General features: G+C 37.2%; 1 protein-coding gene across 1 annotated transcript in view; it reads right to left on the bottom strand.

The window, feature by feature from the left end:
• Positions 1-4,908: 4,908 nt before the first annotated feature.
• The window catches only part of LOC126761898 (homeobox protein caupolican), a 37,420-nt gene continuing 18,077 nt past the window's right edge, over positions 4,909-24,251 (bottom strand). The window contains exons 2-5 of the mRNA XM_050478335.1: positions 21,684-22,331; positions 15,695-15,810; positions 10,498-10,889; positions 4,909-8,044 (exon numbers count right to left, since the gene is read on the bottom strand). Coding sequence (XP_050334292.1) covers positions 6,879-8,044; positions 10,498-10,889; positions 15,695-15,810; positions 21,684-22,331 — 2,322 coding nt within the window. The 3' untranslated portion in view covers positions 4,909-6,878. The remainder of the gene's footprint in view (positions 8,045-10,497; positions 10,890-15,694; positions 15,811-21,683; positions 22,332-24,251) is intronic.

Here is a 24,251-nt window from a genome sequence, read left to right on the forward strand (position 1 = left end):
ACTACTGGACAAGTGGGCATCCGACCAGATGAGCAAGCGTTTGCAATTGACCAATAACGGTTTTCTCGGAGCGGTCATTTGAGTTTGCTGAATCGCCAGAAATCACACTGAGCTAATCAGGCAAATACGGAGGTTGCGGCACGATATTGGTCGAAAATTTGGCGAAAAACTCACGTACAATCAGTACAGTATGCGGCGGTACATTATCGTAATGCAAAAACCAAGAGTTGGAGGCCCATAATTTCGTTCCGTTTTTACGAATAGCTTTGCTCAAACGACACATAACACTCAAATACTACTCTTTGTTGACAACTTGGCCGGTCGGAAGGAATTCGGAGTGAATCACATCTCGATAATCGCAGAAAACTACTAACATAACCTTGATTTTCGACCTGCTTTGACGTGGTTTTTTCGGCTTCGGCTCACCTTTGCCACGGTATTCGGGCGATTGATCATCTGGTTCCGGGTCGTAAGCATAGATCCCAGACTCATCGTGCTTTCACTTCTATTCAATCCAAATGATCTTTCGAAATGATTTTCACTGATCCTTCCGATATTCCAACTATTCTGTTTTTGATTGACGAGTTAATTATCAGCTGTTGTTCACGTTCTCGACCCTCTTTGAATAATTTGTCCCAATGAAAAACACTTTCTCGCGACGAACAATTATCACCAAAGCTCTTTTCCAACATTCCAGAAATTCGGGCCCGCTCACAAAATCTAATGTAACTACTTCCTTGAATAAGTTTACTGATCGTAAAAATCACCTAATGTACTTCAGAAAGACAACCGTATACCAAACATCGAAAATATCGATAAAACAAAGGAAATCGTTGTGTCCAATCATTTCTTGTGAATTAGAACTAAACACTAGACAAAAAACCAAATGTGATCATTTAAATCAGGCTGGATACAAAAAAGAAGCTCAAAACGAATGATTCACTAGCGATGAAAAAGTATCACTTGCGACAATATCGAGCGAAAACGGTTATTGTCAAATCACGGTTAGCCGACGAAAGGTTTTGTATTATGTGTTTGCGGAAAACATATTTTGTATACTACTGTGAGCTGCTTTCATATAACTTTCATATAAATAACTTTTAATTTGGATCTTTTCGGTCAACTATTGAAGCAAGTATTTGCCTCGTAGCGACCAACAGGAGAAGAATAGTGTCTCGCCAGAAGTTTAACGAGCTTTTTTGAGAGGTTCTTATGCATCCATTGTGTAATCAATCCTTTGCACCAAATGATTACTACCTGTTTCTGTACAGGGCGAATAATTTTGCTGGTGGAAAAGTCGCCACAAGAGAAGCTTCTAAAATGCTCAGTGTTTTCGACTAATACCCCGATGTTGTGCAAGTTTAGGTTAAAATTTTCAGAAAACAACATGATTTTGGAAGACAGTGAAATTAAGTTTTTCAAAACATATGGCATTCTTAAGATACTAAAAGAAAATATATTTTATATTTATGTGAAAATATAATCGATGCTTCGCCCTTAGTGGCATAGCAATAAACAAATCGAATTTTAATAAAATGATACGAACTGTTCAGCCGTCCAGGTGATAACACTTATGGCAAGAATATAAATTTTCTTTGAAAAACCTTTATTTCACTCAAAATCAAAAAAGATATTTTTTTTCTTCTTACCCACTAGCCAAAAGTGATATTTTCAGCTTTTAAATTGGTCTTCATCTGAAATAAAGAAAACTGTGCTCAAAGACAGGTGATCTTATCTTCGAATTGGTCCTTAAAACACTCGTATCTCTTTCAAATGGTATCGGGAGAATTATCGCAATATTTTGACCAACGAAAGGAAGTATCCCAACATTTTAGTAAACTGGTATCCAAAGGATGCGTATTTTACTAAGCACGAAAGAAAAAGTTTAAGCGTAGTAGAAATTGAAAATTTCTCCTTTCAGAAAGTCATATTTAGCACTTGAAACTAAGGGGTTAACCAAATAGAGGTACTTTTTCCAACAGCCTTTTTTTGATATATTACGGGTGAGTCGTGTCAAGCTGTAAAGTTATTTCAGTAGTTCTCTATTGTTTGTCATGGAACGACTTACGCCTGTACAACGTTTACAAACGAAAATTCACGTTCTGTAAAAAATGTATTTCGCGCGCTTCGCTTAAGTCATGGTCAACATAATGTACATAATCTAAGTCTACTGAGCGTACTATTCGCAACACCATCACTTATCTTGAGACCCAGCGTTTATTATTAGATAATACTCGACTGAATGGAGCATGTCCAGCACGCACTGAAGGAGAAGTGGATATAGTAGCCATAGCTAAAAGTGTACACAAAGAGCTTGGAGAGTCGATTCGGGGCCGCTCGCAGCAGCTCGGAACTCGAAAATTTAATTTGAAAGTGTACAAAATAAAGTCTAAGGAAGAACTGAAGCCGCTAGGCTTTCCCAAGCGACATCGCTTCGCTCAATTGTTTAAAGTTCCAAGAAGATCTGACAAGTTCGATTCAAACTTTATTCAGCGATGAGGCGCATTTCTGGCTCAGTGGGTATGTAAAAATGCAAAATTTAAGCATTTGATGCGGAGAGTAACCTGAAGAGATTCAAGAATTGCCTTTTGGTGTGGTTTGTAGGCCAGTGGAATCATCGGTCTATAATATATTTATTCAAAAATTATGCTGGTGAGAACATAACCGACCGATAAACCGATGGCGACCGTTATCGCGCCTTGACAACCCACTGTTTAATGCCTGAAATTGAAGTTCTTAATTTCGGTGACATTTGGTTTCAACAAGACGGCGCCACTTCCCACATATCGTATCAATCAATGGATTTATTGAGAATACTTTGGTGAACAGATAAATTCACGTTTTGGGCCGGTCAATTGGCGAGCAAAATCGTATGATATCACATCGTTAAAGTTTTTTGTATGAGGATATGTAAAGTCTAAAGTCAATGCGAACAATCCTGCTTTGATTTAGGCCTTGGAGCAAAACATCACGCTTTTCATTCGCTAGTTATCAAATGCTAAATGCTTCAACGAGTCATCAAAAATGTCAACGGATGGAACATACATATGTGACGTAGCCGCGACTAACATTTGAGTGAGGTTATATTCAAAAAATAAAATGCAAACAATATTATTTTTCTTTTACTTTTTTTTTACTTTTCACAAAAGTAATGAACCTCAAAAAGGTTCATTATTATTAACTCTCGAAAGGTTACCCCATCTACCATAGCATGAAAACACAAAAGCCTGAATGTTGTATATGATTTCTTTATTTAAATTTGAATTATAAGTGTACTTAGAAACTAATTACTTTTAATCAGTTATGCGAATCAACAAGATTTAAATTTACGTTATAGTTTTGCGATATATATTATATTATTTATATTATACTTGTGTTTTTTTTTCTCTTATCTTATGTTCATTTTATTTACATTCAATTGCAACCTAAGTATTTAGGAATTTTATGGGTTTCTTTACATTTCAATAGTAATATTTATCACAGATTTAAATTTTCACTTAAACGTATTGCATTTATGTAGGTATGTGTTAATGCATGTACATATGTGTATATGCCCATATAACGCCAGTATATACATGAAACAAACTATTTTAGAATAGAATATGCTTAATTAATACTAAATTTATGTATTACTCAATTTCGACTTGCAATTAGGTGTGTGTGTGTGTTTTCACTTTAAATAATTTACCGCATTAATTTATTTACAATTTATATGTTTATATGTTTGTTTACAATGGTTGTAATATTTATATTGATTATAGTACTTGTATTTGTTGTAATTGTTATTGCAAATTGTTATTATTACACACAAGTAAAACTACAAATTAATTGGCAAGTGTCTTAATTAATAAATTTGCTTTTGTTGTGTGCCATAAATGTAGTACCGTTATGCACTTATTTAAGTACACTTGCATATATGCATAGCTGTGTGTTTATATGTGTGTATGCAGTCGTTTGCAGTTACTATTGTTGCTGCAAAACAAATTTTAACTATTATGTATGTATGTAAGTATGTACAAATTATATTATTATATACGCAACTCGGCTACCTACACGCAAAAGTAGTTGCTCTAGCAATATATGTACGTGTACATTTAATTCGTTTTCTGTTACATTTTTATTGCTGTTATTAAAAATGTTATGAGCAATAATTATTTGTTTTATATTTTTTTCGGTGCGAATAATGAAAATTTGCTGTAAACGTGTTAATAATTTGCTATAATTTGTTTTTGGTTTTGATGATTTTTATACGCTGCTCATACATATCTACATACATAAGTGGTACTTACGAACTATTGTGTATATTTAGAGCACATCGCTGGCGCACTGGGTGGTTCGAAAACATGTTTTTTGATGATCTTTATGGTCAAGAATATTTTAAAAATTTCATAAACATATTTTTTGATACTCTACATGTTTTAGAATATTTTCTTTTACTCTTTTAATTTCAAATTTTTTTTGTTTATTTTTTTTATTTTTTAATTTAAAGCTATTTAGGCATTGAAAGGAGTTATGAAATCGTTAACGCATAAAAATATAAAAAATAAGTAAAATAAAAAAATTATAAGAATCGATGCGTTAAAATAAATAAAAAAAAAAAATAAAATAAAATAAAAAAATAAAATAAAATAAAATAAAATAAAATAAAATAAAATAAAATAAAATAAAATAAAATAAAATAAAATAAAATAAAATAAAATAGAATAAAATAAAATAAAATAAAATAAAATAAATAAAATGAAATAAAATAAAATAAAATAAAATAAAATGAAATGAAATAAAATAAAATAATAAAATAAAATAAAATAAAATGAAATAAAATAGTAATAAAATAAAATAATGTAAAATAACATAAAATAAAATAATAATAAGGAAATTAAAAAAAAACCAAATTTTTATACCTATTAAAATTACAAGTCGGAAAAGCAAACTTACTTACATAAAAACATATTTTCACACTTTTGTATAGCTCCATTAAGGCTAAATTTTTTCAAATTTATATGCTACTGAAATGGTGTTTTAGCTTTTTGAAATTTTAAAGCTTAATTTATAAGCTAAAAGTATAAAAACATCTTTCGAAACCGATAAAAAAAATAAAACAAATCTAAGCGAACTAATCCTCCAGTTTTTGAGATATCAATCTGAAATTGTGTACACGTTCTTTTCTCGCCAAGAGGCTGCTTATCGGTCGGAACCGCCGATATCGGATAAGGATAGCATATAGCTGTTATAAAAACTGAACGTTTAAAATCTAGTTTATGTCTGGAAAACTTTTTTTTTGACGAAATATCCTCACGAAATTTCACAAAAATTATTTTCTAAGATAACGCCACAATATCTTAAGAAATATTTTAGCTCGGATCAATATATCATTTAGCTGCCATACAAACTGAGCGATTAAAACCAATTTTTTGTGTGGAAACTTTTTTATTTGATGAGATGTCTTCACGAAATTTGACAAGAATTATTTCTAAAATCAGAGATACAATTTCCGAGAAAATTGTTCAAATTGGGGCACTATAGCGTATAGCTGCCAAACAAACTGAAGGTTCCAAATCAAGATATTGTAAGGAAAACTTTTTTATTTGACAAGATATATTCATGAAACTTATCATGGATTACTTCCTGAGACAACAGCATAATATTTGAAAAAAATGTTTTAAATCGGACCAGTATATCATATAGCTGTCATACAAACTGAACATGCAAAATAAAATTTATATATGGCAAACTATTTTATTTGATGAGATATCTGCATGAAGTTTGACGTGAGTTATTTTTCAAAGCAGAGATATAAGCTCCAAAAAAATTGTTCAGATCGAGTCACTATAGCTTATAGCTGCCATACAAACTAACTGATTAAAATCAAGTTTTTTATGGAAACATTTTTATCTATTTTTCTCTATTTTTCTTATAGCTTTAATATTAATTTTTTTTTTAGTTTGCAACATGTTTACGAACCACCCCCTATTTGCGCCAACAGCAAAATAATGCCGCATGCGTTAATTTTTAGCACTTTTTAATTGCCATTTTTTAATGTGCTTTTAATCTTAATTTATAAGTTTTACAAGCAATTTTATCAAGGCTTAATTGCTATTTTTACAACACCTTCGCGCTTGTTACCGATAGTGTTATTGTTGCAGCTGCTAGCTAGCTTGCTGCCTAGTTGTGGCTGCTACTGTGTGCGCAGAGTCGTTAACCTGCCGTTGGTGTGACTAATGGGATGTGCGTATGCCTTAACTCGCTTTTATTGTTGTTTTAATAAAGCGCTATTAATTGCACAATAACAACTGCAACAGCACAGGCAATTTGCGGCGACCACCCTCTCCATATTTTCACGTATTTGCTGCGGCGAGTTCGTGCCTTAAGTCTTCAGTTATTACTTTTGCTGTTTTCAACTACTTTTTGCGTTACTTTTTTTTTTGTTTCGCTTTTTTTTTGGTTAACTGCGCATGCGCGCGTGTTGAATTACGCAGCCGTCAGGCGACCTTTTTTCCACGCACGCGAATTGCAATAAACACTTTTTATTGCCGCTTACTCAAATTACGTTTTTATTGCAAAATAATTAGCGCGTTTAAATTGTGACGGCAGAGACTGCCGCGATTAGCGGTTTTGTGGTGTATAGACACATGTATGTAAATACGACGCAGATGTACAAGGAAAAGTAATTAAAAAACTAGCGTGACTTACTTCCGCTGTCCGATGTCCGAAAGCGCTGCGCGTTTTGCTACAAAAAATTCAATTCAATTATATTTTTACAATTTATTGCCTGCTTTTGTTGTTGCACATAACCCACGGATGACACGAGTTGCGTGAGCTAATTGTTTTCGATATTTACTTCAGCGACTGATTGACTCATGGCCTCCATCTGCGCCCACTCAGCCCTCAGCACGTGCCGCTGCCAACGCGTAATTGATACCCACACTGGAACCCATCGCCGCGCCGTACGCCCCATGCGACACACCGATACCATTACCACCGTTGTAACACATGCCAGCCGCGGCGCTCGTGGGTGTCGCCATTAAACCGCTGCGCGCCAGCTGATTCAAGGCAATGCCACCGCTGCCGCCGCTCGCTAACTTCATGTTGGGTGGCGTTTGTGGCGGCGTATCCGGCTGAATTTCATTGAAACCCAAGCGCTGTTGCTGCTGTTGTTGCTGTTGCAGCTGGTGATATTGTTGCGCTGTTAGCAGCGGTGGCCCTTGCGTCATGGCAGGTGGCGTCGAAGCGCTACTGTTGCTGCTGCCACTGCCAATACTGCCGTTGTGGTGGCTGCTGCCGTTGCCATTGCTGCTGTTGTTGCTGCTGGAGCTCAAATTGAGAAATTGACCGCTGCTGCTGTTGTTGTTGTTGCTGCTGCCAGTTGCTGCTGCGTACGCCGTAGGTATGCGCGAATAAGGCAATGCGCCGACGTAGCCGTTCATCATACTCAGCGATGTCGAATTGTTGCTGTTGCTGTTGTTGTTGTTGTGTGCCGGCTGTGTGTTGCTGCTGCTGTGTGGATTGAGTTGGCTGAGCTGTTGTAAGTGCGTCGGCATTTGTTGGTAGTATTGCGACCGGCTCTGCAGCAATGATTGCTGCTGCTGCTGTTGTTGTTGCTGTAGCTGCTGCTGCTGCTGATATGTGTTCATTTGTATAGGTGGTGGCAGTGAGGCCAGCGTCGGCGGCGGCGGAGGTGGCGGTGTCTTGCAAGCGACCGTGTCTGCCAAACTCCAGATCTTGGGTTTGCTCGCTGGGAGCGGTATACCACAGTCCGCCGCACGCAGCAGGTTTTTTGACACATTATACTCATCCGCTGCGTTGATTTGGCTTGCTGTGCCATATGTCATACTAACTGCATGCTGCTGTTGTTGCTGTTGTTGGTAGTAAGCCGTTGCTTGTTGTTGTTGGTAGGGATGATAGCTGGGGTGTTGTCCATATGGTGAATTGTAGATGCCACTCATGTTGCGTAGGGTGGGTATATCGCCGAATTTCGGTTCATCCACTGTGCAAGCATCCATTTTGTCCTCCTTTCCCAATAACTCAGATTTCACTACAGGGTCATCTGCAAAAGAGAGAGGGGCAGGGTGAAATGCAAATTAATTTAATTTCAATTTGTTTGCGAATTGAGTGCGGAAAGCTGTGCTAAGACGTACAAGCACAACAAAGAATTGTACACAACGGTTTAGTTAAAACAACAACAGAAACAAAAGTTTTGTCAATTCTTCCTATTGCTCAAAAAAGTTGCTAACCTCGCTTTCTGCTACCATTTGTGGGCGTTGAAGCGCTCAACCCTCGCAATGCCACAACTTTCAACTACAAAATATTTCATCTTCCGTTACTTTGAAGCCACCCCCCTCCTACCGTCCTTTATGCAGTAAGTTCACAAGCCGTACACTCGTGTTTACTCTACTCGCTGTTGTCTTGTCTTGTCTTGAAGTTAACTTAATTTGGTAAAAGTCGCAGAATTCAGTCAGCGAGGCCACTTAAAGGCGTTGTTGCACAGCCCACCGAGCAGCCCTTAAGTTAATGGCAGCCATATGCCAGCCATTTCCGGCCGACGTCGACCAGCCGTCGAGCAGTTGGGGCAGCTCAGTTGTATCATAGTCAATGTCAGTGGTAAAGCAACCAATAACAACAACATAAGTATGTGTGAATGTATGGAAAACAACAACAGCCCACAAGTGGCAGTTAGCGAGTGTAAGAGGTAGTGGCAGCAGACAAAAGGGGGAATGTGTAATGTCGCGCCACATAAATATCACTTAAAGTGAATGAGCCGCCAGCCAAAAAGCCAACCCCAATGCTGGCAATGCTTGTGCTCGTAAACGCTTTGTTGCGCTTTGTTGGAGCAAGCAGTGATTTTGGCAAGCAAAATTTGGTAGGGTTTCGTTACAATGTGTCTTTTATGAGGGTGGTTCGGAAAATAGGCTGAGTGTATGGAAACGGATATATGATTGGAAAGCTTATAGAGCAGTTCTGTTATTAGTTTCTTATAGCATAATTTTTATTGATTTGAAAACTGATCAATTTTGAGTTAAAAGTTCAAGTCGAGGTACTATAATAGCAGATAAGATAGTTTTCCCGCTTTTCAGTATGTATATATAGCGATTTTTAGACTTTTCTAAGCACCTGCAGACCATATTTAAGTTAGACTTCAAGAACCTTAAGATGGACTCATTTTAATTCCAGCTTTAGTGTTTACTAACAATTAGAGATATGGTTTTATAATGGGATCCACGATTTAGAAATATAATTGAGACCCAAATATGAGTTTCTGGTCTAATTGAACCTTTCAAGATGACTTTGAGAATGACCTAAAACTACAAGTCTTTTATTTATCGAAGTTTTTATTGTCTTATTAAACTCTACAACACCTCTAAAATATCGTTCTACATTTTCAAGTTGATCTATGTAATACTTTCGGACACACAGCCCTCAGAACTTGTGCGCTTCAGCTAGCCAGACTAAGTTGGCCGTCTTTAAACGCGTTTTCTCTCTCTTTTGAAGTCGGTTGGCAAGATTTCTCGACAACTACTCAAACGAACTTCATGAAATTTTGCACAGGTCTTTGAGATACAATTCTGAAAGAGATGGAAGGAGGACTTTTTTGAATTACAACTTTGTGATAAAAAAAAAAAATATCGCAAAATTTTCACTTAAAATTTAATTTTTTTGTAAAAACGTCTGCCAAACATTTTCAGTTTTTTTTTCTTAATCGGTTATAGGTTAAAGTTTTAACTAAAACACTTATTTTTTCACTTTAGATGATCCTGTAAGGAGTTATCTTGTCAACGCGGACGCTTCTTTTTTCCTAGGAGCCACCGGAAATGGCGTCGCAATAGCCGAGTTTAAAATATTTTTTTCCAAAAATTTCAGAATTTCTTTATTAATAGTGCATATTCTTTCCAATAAAAAATTTTAGTAAAATATTTCATTTTTTACATGAGAAAACATTTTTGAAAAAATACTGTTTTTTACTCGAGGAAACCCATGTAACCCCTTAATGAATATATATATGCCTTTCAAGCATCGTGTATGCGCTATTATTATTATTTATCTAAAAAAATTTAAAAATTTTCTATCTCAAATATTTTTCGTACCACCCTTATTTTAAGTGAAACAAAAGGCCAACAACCCTCACGCGATGGACCAAAAGTAAAACGGTCATCGCTTTGTGCTGCTTAAGTGCTTAAGACAAAAGGGAACGAGCTTAAGAAGCAGAGTGTAACCATAAGCGATGCCAAAGTGCCAAACAACGAATTAGAGCTCTCTTAAAGGAAAGCAATAACAATGCCCAAATAGCGTGCCTGTAGTTGACACAGGACAGTGTAGCACTTAACAGGAAACTCACACTGACAACTCGTGAAGGCTTAAATGAAATTAAGTTAATTTTAACAACTTAAGATTAGAGGATAGTGATGTTACCTAACTACCAAAACTATAACTAACACTTCAGTTTAAAATATTCCATATAATATCCATATAATAAACGTTTAATAATTTAGTTGTCTAACTCACCTTTTCGCAAGTCACTGCCACTCATAGCTGCACCACCGTAAACGCCCCCAACGACGTCGCCAGCGCCTACACCGCCGCTGTTCAGCTTATCAACCTCATCGGCAACATCTTTTTCCTTCTCATCGTCCGACAACATTGCTTCATCATCATCGTCGGTCTTATTCTTTGGTTCCCAAGTCATTTTATTTTCCTTCTTCAGACGTCGGCGCGCATTCGCGAACCATGTAGAGACCTGTGTCAGCGTCATTTTCGTAATGATGGCCAACATTATCTTCTCACCTTTGGTGGGGTAGGGATTCTTCTTGTGCTCACTGAGCCAAGCCTTGAGTGTGGCTGTGGACTCACGTGTGGCGTTCTTGCGGCGCGCCGCCAAGTCGTAACTGGAACCGTAGCTGAAAAAAAAAATATTTTTTGTTAAATATTTCAATATATGTGATAATTGAAAGATTTTCAATTTCATATTCAGAAAAGTTTTTTTTTAGATATTTTAAAATAAACCATTAATATATATGTACATATGTATTATATTATCAGGATGACGTGATGAGTGGATTTAGCTATATATAGTATATGCACGTCTGTCTGTATGTGTTTGTATATAAGCAAACTACTCTCTCAGTTTTTGAGATATCGATTTGAAATTCTCCACATATCCAGTTCTATTCAAGAAACTGTTTATTTGTCAGAATTGCCGATATCGGAGCCAGATAGCATATAGCTGCCATTCAAACTGACCGATCAAAATCTAGTTCTTATATAGAAAACTTTTTTGTTTAACGACATATCTTAATGAAATTCACCGTGGCTTATTTTTCAAGGCAACGCTATAATCTCTAAACATATTGTTCGGATCGGAATACTATAGCATATAGCTGCCATACAAACTGACCGCTGTAAATCAAATTAAAGATTTTTATATATCCTTTTATGCCATACGAAATACACATGTGAAGGGTATTTAAGTTGTGGTACAACCGAGGCTAGCGTTTTTTTCCTTTTGTTGTTGTTATTGCTTTTTTCTTTAATAAAAAACTCAAGCTCAATCAGATTACAATCTGCTTAATGTCTTTCCCACCAACCTTCATCGCCTTCAAAGCGGATATTTAAATGAATTGGCAAAGCCGAGTGTTAACTTACTAACTTATAACGGTCAATTATAGCAAATTGAAATATATATAAAGGTAGATACATATATGCACATGTAAATAACTAATCATACGTAAATAAATACTCGCTTGATTTACTCAAGTCGAGTGGCGGCAATTAAGTGTCGGCTGCGCCTCAAAGCGCTATCGAGTGTGCAATTTGTAAATATTGCCAAAGCGTCAACCGTACAACAAAACAACAATAATAAAAACAACAACAACCGCAACAATAATACTAACAAAAACAACAACCAGCTCAACAATCGCCACGATAACGTCAATGCTGTAAACAACGCTCCACTAGACAGCCCCACACAAACACACATTGCCAACTTAGAAATTTAGAAGACAAGCAACAACAACAACTATATGAAATATGAGCAACTAATTGTCAGTTGGAATGTTGATTGAGCCAGCAATACTATCATTGCAGACATAGCCTTCGCCACTGCCTCAAACACCACTTCCTCCCAATAGCAACGCCACCGCCATGGCAGCTCAAGCGCACGGTACGCTAACTTTAGCTTTTAGTTGAGTAATTTCGTTATCTGCACCGGAGACACCTTGGTACAGTAATTGACTTGACTTCAATATGGTTTCGGAATGGAGTTGCAGTTTAGCTTACCTAATCAACGCTGATATGTATTAGTGTTATTGGCGGTATTATCTAAGTAAGCGCTTTGATGCCATATCTGTAAGCGCATTTAATCGATAAGCAATAGTTTTTACTTAATAATACGTGGGGACTATGTGCAAAATGAAGATATTGCCATTATTGGGCTTTTAACAAATTTTCTGTATGGTATATATGCATGTTTCGGTTCGCTTGTGTCCAGACTCATTATCTCATTAGCGTTTGAAATAATGCGCAGATTCATTGAAGTTAGCAATCGATCCATTAAACTGTAAATGGATTTACTTAAGATGGATTATCGTTCACATTAATCGAAAGTTCACTACATACAAGTATATGCATACTGATGAGATCGATCAGTAAATCGTGCGGTCACGTAATGATTTTCTAGCAGACTGTGTCTAGCATTGTACTTCGTTTATAACAAACGCAATCACGGCGAAAGAGGAGAGAATTTACAATTTATATTATATAGGACAGCAGAAAGTTCTGAAGTTGTTCGGTTTCATATGTAATTATGATCAAAAAATATCTTCTGCTTAATCCTCATGGACATGACATCTCTAGCAGCTTCAGATCATTGTATGGGCCATACCGAGATAATAGTTAATTCATATGTGAAGAAACTTTTGTCATAGGGTGGCATGCCATCATATTTTTATAGCATCAATGCTTAAAGCCTGGGTTTTGCAACTTCATAGCTCCTGACTTTGAAAAATTATATTATTTTTAACATAATATGACACGAATTTAGTCAAGTGAAGACCCCGATCCAGTTTGGTTCAAGTCGCCAAATATTTTGAAATAAATTTCCACTTTTTACATACTATCCGGTTTCCGCTCCAACTACGGCTCTTAACGCCATTTTGAACATAATTCCCGTAGTGAGAATTTGGATTCCTTAAAAAACGCGTATCTGAGCACTCGGATATACTCAAATACCTTGACTGCATACGGGATCATCTAGATCTTGGAGTCACCAAACCGAACTCCTTCTATGCGCATATAATGACGAGGGAACTATGGGTGGGAAGAAGGCGTTGGAAGAAAGAGGCAGTGAGCTTCTTTACAGATGGGTGACTTTACCCTCAGTTAGCTTAGCCTCTCCCTAGTTGTGGGGCTTTTAACAGGCCATTGAACTATTAGCGTCCATGCTGTAAGGTTGGGAATCTTACCAGACGCCATTTGCAGAAGATGTTTGGAAGAAGGTGAGGTGGAAACAACTAATTACTTAATTCTCATAACAGATATTGTAGAAATAATTAGATATTATTTTTAAAATGTATATATGTGTATCGTAGTTGGAATCATGAAATGAGAATCATGTGTGAATCGGTAAAGTTAAGTACTGGCACTCGATCGCAGGTACTATACATGTTTCGAGTACCAGCTGGTCACAGCTTGATGGCGGCACAACGTTCCAGTATGAGGCTGACATATCGAGAAGACTGTAAGAAGTGTCAAGACCAAGGCAGGGAAACATTAGAGCATCTCTTGGGAAGCCACAGTGCTATGGTCACGCAGTATGGAGTTAGCGAAAACACAAGATAAGAGGTTAGAAATTGTGTTTAAAATCTGATATCGTAAAAATAATTTAAATAGTTGAGTTTGACCATTATGTGAGCACTGTATCGATCGCCCAGAAGCTAAACTTGGCAAAAACAAAAACAGTTTGGAAAGTGAATGTTAAACAAAAAGCATTGGCTTCCAAGCCAAAACTGACGGTCAGGAAAGTTTTTCTGTGTTTTTGGTACGATTTGCAAGGAATCGATTCCTATTAAATCTTCTCAATTCAAAATTTGGAGCGTCAGAAGGAAACAATCGTAATAGAAATCGTCAGCTTTGGGCAATAGAAGAGGAATTGTGTTTCATCAGGATAACCCTAGGCTACACACAACGCTAGTAATTAGCTAGGCGCTCCGAAAATTTAGTTGGGTATGCACCCATCTTATAATCTGGACCAGTCAGTGTGTGATTACTATATGTGTGCGCCGGTCTATGATGAATAAATTTGCTGGTAAAAAATTTGCCTCGAGATAAGCTTATAAAAATAGGCTATTCTAGTTTTCTTCAGTAAGGATGGATCGGATAATTCCAACAATGCTAAATAAAACCTACAATTTAATTCAAAAAGTGAATTTCTCTATTTACTAAACCAAACTAAAGCAAAGCTTAAGCTCTGAAAAAGCTGATTTAATTGGCATTTCTCCATAACAAAATTCAAAATTGCTTGCTTCCCAATACAAATCCGCTAAATCTTTAAACCAACGAATTAATTTTTTTAGACAACAAAACCGAAATGCGGCAAAAGTTTCCAAAACGTCTAAGCTTTAGCAGCTTCAGCGTGAAAATTCACAGCGAAAATCCTTGAAAGTGACAGCTGGCCACAGTAAAAGCTTTTCAGCCACGGCTGAACGCACAACGAATTTAAATCTTTCGATGATTTTAAGTGTCGCATTTGAAAAACAACAGCAACTACAAACACAAATAATCAATAGCCAAACAAGCGTAATAAAAATAGAAGTAACTGTAATAGCCAGAACGTAAAATGAAAACATATTGCTGATACCAACGAAAGGAGACGAAAACGGGCGACAGGACAATTGAAGCGACGTAAGCGACAAACACTGCTGTACCACTTGTTGAACTGCCACAGACTACAAATGTACGCCAGGGATTTAGTTAGGTTCATACTCGTAGATAAAGTTGCTGTTCTTGTTGTTGTTACTGTTTCTATAGTATGCGCGTGTATTCTTCGCAATTTTTGTGACACACAACCGCAGACAAGCTCGTCGCACTCTCAGAGTGGACGCAGCAGCCGACTGCGGCTTGCGGGCAAATAGCAAATCTCCAGCGTCGTGATCGGCTGAGTTATGTCTTTAATTTTATCAGCAGTTAAGCGTTTAAAGTGTATATAATGAAATTCGTTTAATTTAGAAAAGCAAATCCTTGCAGCAATTTAGTTTAATATAATATTTAATACTTGCATTAAATTGAACAGAAGTTGGTAATCTCGCTCATTTAACGCTTGGCTGCATTGACGCTAACAAAAACCGAAATTTCTTTTTGGGCAGCAAGTAAGTAATAAATCACGTGCATAGCGTGTCCCACTTACAGCAACCGTTAGCTGACACACGCCACAGCCAGAGCCAGAGAGCGAGTGAGGTCATGAGAAGAAAGTCGCCTGCTCACTGATAAGCCACTTATGAGCATAAAGACCAGGCAACATATTGTCAACACCTCATAAGTCATCGCGCTTACGTTCAAGTGCTTAAGATTTATTTCTTATTTTTGTTGTTATACTTACATACATACATATATACATATTTATAAATAAGTAGCGCGCTGATAATATTTTTTTTGTTTTTGTTTTTTGTAGAAACTTAATAATTGCAGATAAATGCCTTTGATTACTTACCCATAAGCAGCAATGGGATCGTATGAATAATAACCAGTGGTGGGCTGCAGGCTAGCTGAGGTCCAAGCAGACATGTCAGAGCCAGCGTTGCCCTCTTTAAGTGCATAGGGGTTACTCTGTAAGAAGAAGAGCGGAAATAGATATTACAGCAAAGAAAATTTTGATTAAATATAAATGCTTGAAAATGGGTTTCTGGGTTTCAAACAAATAGATTTTTTATTGTCTTCTTAAATTCTATAACACCTCTAAAATATTGTTCTAAATTCAAGTTGATCCGAGTAAAATTCGGAGATACGGCCTTGAGGGTCTTGTGCGCTTGAGGCTAGGTAGGCTAAGTGCGCCGTCTTTAAACGCATTTTTCTCGAAACTGTATTTTTGAAGTCGGTTGACAAGATTTTCCGAGAACTACTCAACCGATCTTCATTAAATTTATATAGATCCTTGAGATACAATTCTTAAAAATTTTGACGAAGATTTTTTTTCGATTACGACTATTTCAAAAAGGAAATGTCGCGAAATGTTCACCGAAGTTTTCATTTTTTTGTAAAAATTTCTGCCAAAAATCCAATTTTCAATTTCGTTTTTCCGTCGTCCAAGTCGTAAGTTCCAGACGAACCTGTAAGGAGTTATGCTGCCAACGCAGGCGCATCTTTTTCGAGGGGTCACCGGAAATGGCGTCGCAATTGCCGAGTTATTATATTTATTTTCAAAAATTTCAGAATTTCTTTGTTAATAGTGTATGTTTGTAACAATTAATAATTGTAATAAAATATTTCAGTTTTTATATGAGAAAACATTTTTGAAAAAAACTAAGTTTTTTACCAGAGGAAACCCATGTAACCCCTTAAACAACGAGAACTTAGTTGTGCACCTAATATTATGTACATATGAATTATACAAACCCCATGTATATCAACCGACGGTCATTAAACTGAGCCTCCATATGGCATTACTAAAATACAGTTGGTCTGTGTGTGGCCATATATCACAGCTATTTTTGAAAAAGGGCGGATGACATCGGATTATAAGCACGCCCATTCTCAATACAAAAGATGTGCTGAAAATTTCTAAGAAAACAAAAAAGAACCATTTGGCCGTAAAATAACCAAAGCCGGTAAAAAATTATCTAAAAACGAGATACTTTTTTTTAAGTGAGATTTGAGTTTTTCTATCTAATGAAAAGAAGAATAATGCTATATCAACCAAGAATTCATAATATTATTACAAAAAGGTTGGATGACATCGGATTATAACCATGCCCATTCTCCATACAAAAGATGTGCTAAAAATCTCTATAAGTGCATTAAATTATAAAATTCATAAACAAACAAAAAAGAACCATTTTGCAGTAAAATAACAATTCAGTTAACAACTTAAAAAACTGGCAGGTGGCATATGAGAAAAACACTGGTCAAAAATATAGAAATTTTTTAACAGCTAAAGAAAATGTTTTCGCAGCGGTGTGCAACGGGTCTAAGTGGTGTCAATTATATTACGTATCATATGATACAAAAAACGTCCTCGTTTGAGTCTTTAGGTGTATTGAAAATTAGGTTGAGTTTACTGGTCGTTTAAAAATGTATTCCCATTTCCTCTATAGTTGGGATATGCTGATTGTTGAAGTTTGAAATGAAAATATATTCTTTTTTTTTTACTGCTTAATATCTAATGTTTTACAATTTTGTTTATCTACTTGAGAGAACAATATTTTTTTTGGCAATTTTTACTCAAATTTATTTTTCATTGTCTAGTATTTATTTATTCATTTAATAGAAAAGATATTCAATGTATTGCTCACATATACATTATACATTTTAGCAATATAATCTATTTGCTATTATTGGGAAATGACAAATTCGAAATTCTACCGACATTAGCTCTTATTATATCCAAAAGTGTTTATTTTGAACCAGACATTATTTTAAGAGCCTTGAAAAGCATTAAAAATTTGTTCCGAAAATAAGCCTCAACATCATTTTTATTGTCGTAATATTTATTAATATTCATTTAGACAATTTCTATAAGACATTCTCCTTCAAATTGCATTGAAAACTTTGATGATTCAACACTGCCTCATCTTCAATAGAAATTTAATTGGAACGACGGGTTTTCTGGTCCTGATTTCAATAGATGGTATTTTGATTGCGAAGGTTTAAATTCTAATCCATTTTATCATAATTAGGACCGTTTTCTCAATGACTGGTTAGTAGTCATCTGTCAGTTAAGTACTAGTTAAAAAGTAAAGATTATTTACCGAAAAAAGGAGTCTTGGTTAAGTTAACCAGAACTTAACTGACAGATGTCTGTTAACCTGGTGTTGAGAAAACGGGTGTTAATGTACTAAAATCATTATTTAGTACGAAAACGGAGACGTATATATGTATATACATATGTACTTGTATGTTAAATGGTCACTATCTGGTGGTAACTCACGCCCGCACAATGGGGCTGACAAATCGAAAGACTGCAGGTGTCTAGAGCAAGGCCCAAGAGAAACAATGGAGCATCTCTTGTGCACTTTTCCCGAATTGGCAAGACTGCGCTGTAAGCATCTGGGATCCGCACGGTATGAGACACTGTAGAAGGTATCGATAGCGAGGCCACAGGATCTGTTAAAATTCGCGTCAAGCGCAGGCATTAATATTTTATATATACATAGTCTCTTATGCCGAAGAATATTCATATAAATAAATTTTCACATGAGTTTATTAAGCCTTTTCCGTTTGGACCCGACGCCATTCTGCTGATTTTTTTAATAAATATATAAGTTTGTATATATGTATAATCTCACTGAGTCTAGCAAATATACCATTTACTTATATGTATGTCTACATTTGTGGCTTCTATGCTGGTGTGTGCCCTTGCATTTGTTATTATTACCATTATAAATGAGTCTGTTCGCATTTATGTATTTGTAATTGTTGTTGTTTTAGCAATGCTTGTTGCTCGTGTTTTACACTTGCATTTATGTTAACTAAACTAAAACATGACAACAACAGGAATTGCAGCAATGTATTGCTTTGCCGGTGAGACACCTTTATTTTGAGTAGACGCGCACACACACAGGTACATGCATATACATATATACAAATATCATATCTGTGTATTACCACTGCCGACGTCCGTTTCCCTTTTAGCCAATTTGAACTTAGTTGAATTTCGGTTTTGTTTTTGCATTTATTGTTGTTGTTGTGGTTTTTTGTGTTTTGCGTTTGCCAACAATGCTTGTGTAAATAAATTCATTCATCTACTCATTCATTGAGTTTTGCCGCCATCATCGCGTGGGATCGCTTTGACGTCCATATTTGCCATTTTGTTGTTGCCTCACTTGTCAGCGCTGTCAATGCGAGTTTACTTTTATTCGGTTTTATTTAGTATTTAATTATAAGCCATTGTCACTTTTATTCAGTGTTGAAATTATTATTGTTTTGCTGCTTTTAAATTGTTAATATTCAGCAAAAAAATTCATTCTATTTTTCCATTTTATTCGAAAGCTTCGATTTATTTGGGTTTAGTTTCCTTTTGCTTTGTCATTGTTTTAGTGTGCTTTTGTGTGTATTGATTGGTTTTCATAAACTAATCGAATTTATTAAATAAGAGATGCAGAAAATGAAATAAAGTAAATATTAATAGAAATATTTCGTTCACCCAAGTCCTTTTAACAGCGTGTTCTATTAAAATTTTTCCATTTAGTGTGCTATTAAAGGGGTTTTTCAAAAGTTGGCCAAAGTCATGTTTATTTCCATACCCTGAACATAGTGTAGAGAGACGTATTTTCAACAAAAAGAGAGGAGGCAGAAAGGCGTGAGTATGAGGAGCATTTGATGCTGGCTAGCAGGTGCTCGGTGCGAAATTTTAACAGAACTTAAGGCAGAAAACCAAAGGTTTCAAGATCGGGTTCGGCTTCTGTAAAGACAGGAAAGGTAAGCTGATAACAGATACACAGAGTACACTCGAAATGTGCAGAGAACATTTCTCGAACTAAAATGCTAATTGACAGAAGCAGTGTTATGACGGACGAAGACGAACTTGTACCAACAAACTACCGCGACAAAACTACGTACCACCACTTGACCATAAAAAAAAAATTTAAGGCGACTTAAGGGCTACTTGGCTTTCCTCGGGCAAAAAACAGCCTTTTTCCACAATATCTTTCTCATATAAAAAATGAAATATTTTATTAGATTTTTTTATTATTACAAACTTACACTAATAACGAAGAAATTATGATATGTTTGCAAAAAAATATTTTAAACTCGGCTATTGCGACGCCATTTCCGGTGACCCCTCGGAAAAAAGCTGCACCCGCGTTGGCAGAATAACTACTTACAGGATCATCCAAAGTGGAAAAATACGCGTTTTAGTTAAAACCTTAACTTAGAACTTGGACGAAGGAAAAAACCAAAATATTTGGATTTTTGACAGACACTTTTACAAAAGAATGAAAATTTCAGCAAAACTTTAGCGATCTTTTTTTTCTTTAAATACATATGTAGTTATAGTCGAAAAAAAATCTTTCGTCCAAGTCTTTAAGAATTGTATTTAAAAGACATAAGTACATGAAGATCGGTTGAGTAGTTGTCAGGAAATCTTGAGAAACTGACTTCAAATACACTGTTCGAGAAAAACGCGGTTAAAGTGCAAGTTAAAAAAACGTGCCGGGATTCGTTTCGTCGCTTCGTAGACGATGATTTCAATATTAATATCGATGCTTGATTCTTGGGTAGCATCACAAAATAACTTTAATAGAATTCGAGATTTCCCAGTAAGATGCGAAAAATTTGTGACTAGCGATGGGAAATATTTCGGAGCAATACCTGTTAAGGTCCGAGATTACATCTACTTTTCAAAATGTGCTTAACCACAGACACCAATTTACTATTTTTGGTTTTTAATTTCTGGCCTAGTGTAGCGTTTTATTCTATTTTATTTAAAGGCATTCTGTGAGCATTCCAATTATGCGATTTTACCTGCGTGCAACCTTCTTAGAATGCCAAGAAACATGTCTACCAAATTACATAACGATACCACAATTTTTCTTCAAGTTGGCGCTTAGAAGAGTTTAGATTAGGTTAGGTTATGATTCGATCCTAACAGGGATCTCAATTGGAAAGCTAAGAACGCCAGTCCCTTGTGACACCTCTTACAATATAGATCCTAAGACCCCCACATCGCAAATTTGTTGAAAAGGGTAAGTTGCCGCTTGCAGAGGGACACACAGAAATCAGGAATTCAACTAGCCTCGTCATCGTGAATAAACTATATTGTACTTAAACATAATGTGCAATTCAATATCTATCTCAACTAGTTCACGGTGTTCCGAAAAAAACATTAGATGCACAAAATCATTTTAATCCGGGCAACTTGTTGCAAGCTCATAGTAAAATATTACTAGCAAAAGATTCTCCAGAACTTTTCAATGTGATGAGGTTCTTAAGAAACATTCTGAATGATTTTTTTTTTCGTTCAAAGAAAGCTCCTTTAAGAACCTTAACCATATTCTGTACTAAAATATGTTCCTACAGATAACAATGATTGGAGCTTGAATGGATGACATTCAAGAGTACAACATCAAAATAAATACATAACATCATTTACGAAGACTGACTCTGACACATTAGATTTTCAGTATGAATTCAGTTACGGCGCACAATAACTCAATTGAGTACAAACGGTTCGACAATTTCCAAAACCAAATAATCCGCACTTCAATGTCAAAGCGCTCAATTCAATTATCTTGTCAGTGGAGACGCGGCTGCAGGCAGTGACGGCGCACGCGCGAACCAAATGCCGCCTGCTGACCGCTGTCTATTTGCATAACGAAAGGATCGGGCTTTCAGCGTGCCTGTGGCGTGCCACAAACCACAAAAGCGAACAAATGATAATCCAATTAAATGTTAACGATTCACGTAACACACACACACGCACGCATATATGCGCGTATTTACAACGTATAATAACGTAATAAAAAACAACAACAACTACTTACCAGCGGCGAATAGAACGCCGAACTATCCACGCCAATGCTGGGATAGGGATTTTGCTCGCTTGATGGATAGGGCGTGCCATAAACACCAACACCAACGCCGGCTGTGGCACCAGCGCCCGGCATGCGTGTGTAGCCGGAGAGCGCCAAGCGCGCCGAATCGTATTGGCACGAGCAGACCGTCTGCCCGGAGACGGGATCTGTGATGATGGGGCGGCCATTCTCACAGCAGGGCGTAGTGCCATCATTGATAGCGGCAGCATTGGCGGCGGCGGCGCCTGCACCATCTATACCCATGCCGACATCACCCTCGCTACCGCTGACATCTGCATTTAGGCTCAAACTCAAGCCGATTGCATTGGCGGTGCTGCTATGCAGTATGCTGAGACCGGCTGTGCTAGCGCCGCTGTTGTTATTGTTGTTGGTATTATTTGATGTTTGCGAAATTGCACCTGGACTAAGCGGTCCAGTGGTTGTGACACCGCCAGTTGTGGTGGCCGACGAGCCGCCAGATGGGCTGAGCGATGCATCATTGCCGCCAGAGAGCGGTGACGGTGCGCTGCCGCCAACGAGGCCCATGCTGCTGTTGGCCGACATGCCGTTGGAAATGGCAGCGGCGGCAGCTGCTGACTGTGCAACACCGTTGAGTAACTGTAAGTAGGAAGCAAAGTGAGTTAGGAAATTGGAATTTCATCGAAACTAAATGGCGCATAAAGCAAATAAGTAAGTGTATTGAAGAAATATGGCAAGAGCAGGTGATTTGTCAAGCGGCAATACGAAACAATAGTGCACAGTGCAAACAACCGTTTGTAGCGCCGATCGAAAACCGCTAACAAGACATTCATAGAAGACGAAGCACGCACTTTCGATAAAAGAAAATACACTGCCGACAAACCAGCCACATCAAGCAACAGCATTGGCGCGGTCAGCGCGAGTCAGCCAAGCAGATTAAGACGATAACTCCAAATGTCAAAATATTTTATTGGCTCGGCGCAATTTGCGATCCGTTCCATCTATTTTCACTTCATTAATTTTCAATTTATCACAGTCAGATTTCAGATACGCCAGCGTGCAACGGACAGCAAAAACAACAATCTATGTATGTACATATGTATATGTAGGACCTACTCGGCTAGTGGTGGGTAGGGTCGTGTGAGATGGTCGAGTGAGCTCGTTGGAGCACAACAACAACAGCCGAAAACAAATCATGGGGTTTGCCTACAAGAAAATAAAATAAAATTCGTTGCGGTTGCTGATGCGCAGCGTGCAGCGGTAACGGTGCAACAATCAATAAAGCAATGAAATAAAAAAAGGCCACTGTGAAATGGACAGTGAGAACAACCACAGAAGGGAATAAGAAAGCCGAACAGCGCCACAAACCGTTTGAGGCACGATCGCACACACAAATACACATGCAAATGGCAAATCAACAATGTTGAAGTGACTGGTGGCGCATGCGCGCAGGTATGCCGCGGCTGCCCGCACTCGATAACCGCAGCGAATCGCAATGTGTCTGCAAGATTGAGGCTACAGAGCAGCTAAAGTCAACTATAAAGCCGAAAAATTAAACAACAAAAACACTAAATTACACCAAACACAACACAATGCAAAGAATTGAGAAAATTAATTGAAAAAAAATGAAAAAAATCAACGAAATTCAAATAACGCTCGTTGTCGACTGAGACCGGTCGGCTGCCACATACATATGTACATTTCGGTTTGCCTCCGCTGCACGCCGCGCTGTCACTGCGCCGATTCATTAGCTGCGGCTGTCACATTTTATTAGCCAGCATTTTGATGTCCTCCACGAAACGAAGCCAAACCAAAAAGACTGCGAGGAAGACAGCGCAAGCCACGAACGTGTAAAAAACGAAGAAAAAGCATAGCGTACATAGAAATTGTAGCAACAGCAGAAGGGATTAAGCAACAAACTAAGCGGCCTACAAATTTGGCTGCCAGCAAAAGACGGTTCTTATAAACAAAGTTGAAGAAATTGAAGAATAAAAAAACGAGGCCAAGATCAAAACTCAACTGGACACAAGCTCCACATAATGACGCCATGTGTATTAAGCCAAAAAAAAATGTTTAGTAGGAAGCATAAAAGAAACAAAACACTGAAATATCGAGCAAGTCTAGCTGCTAGCGGTTGACACGAAAACCGTGGACGCGTCACAGGCGGCAGCTAGCAGTGAACTCGTCGCTTTTTTTCTTCATAATAATACTTTAACCTCGCTTTTTTAAAGAAACTACCTTGAAAGAATGTTTCACTGCTTCCTTCTTTTTTTGGTTGTGAACTCTTTGCCATGGCTCTGGCAGACGAGTCAGCAACGATCCCACAGCACCAGCACTGGCCACATTTTATCAGATGCTAAAGACTCGCTGCAAAGTAGAGACATTCAAAGCGAAAATAAGGTACGACTAGGATCGGCTAAATGGCAGCTGATAGTTGATGACAAATTTCGTACGCCATTTGGAATGTGGCGGCACTGAGTGGTCGCAACCATTAAACGGCGGCGTCGGTAGTGGCGACGACGAACGCCAAGAGGCGCTCTGGCAGCAGCCGCAGGTCAG

This window comes from Bactrocera neohumeralis, chromosome 6 (genome assembly GCF_024586455.1).
Source record: "Bactrocera neohumeralis isolate Rockhampton chromosome 6, APGP_CSIRO_Bneo_wtdbg2-racon-allhic-juicebox.fasta_v2, whole genome shotgun sequence".
NCBI lineage: Eukaryota > Metazoa > Arthropoda > Insecta > Diptera > Tephritidae > Bactrocera > Bactrocera neohumeralis.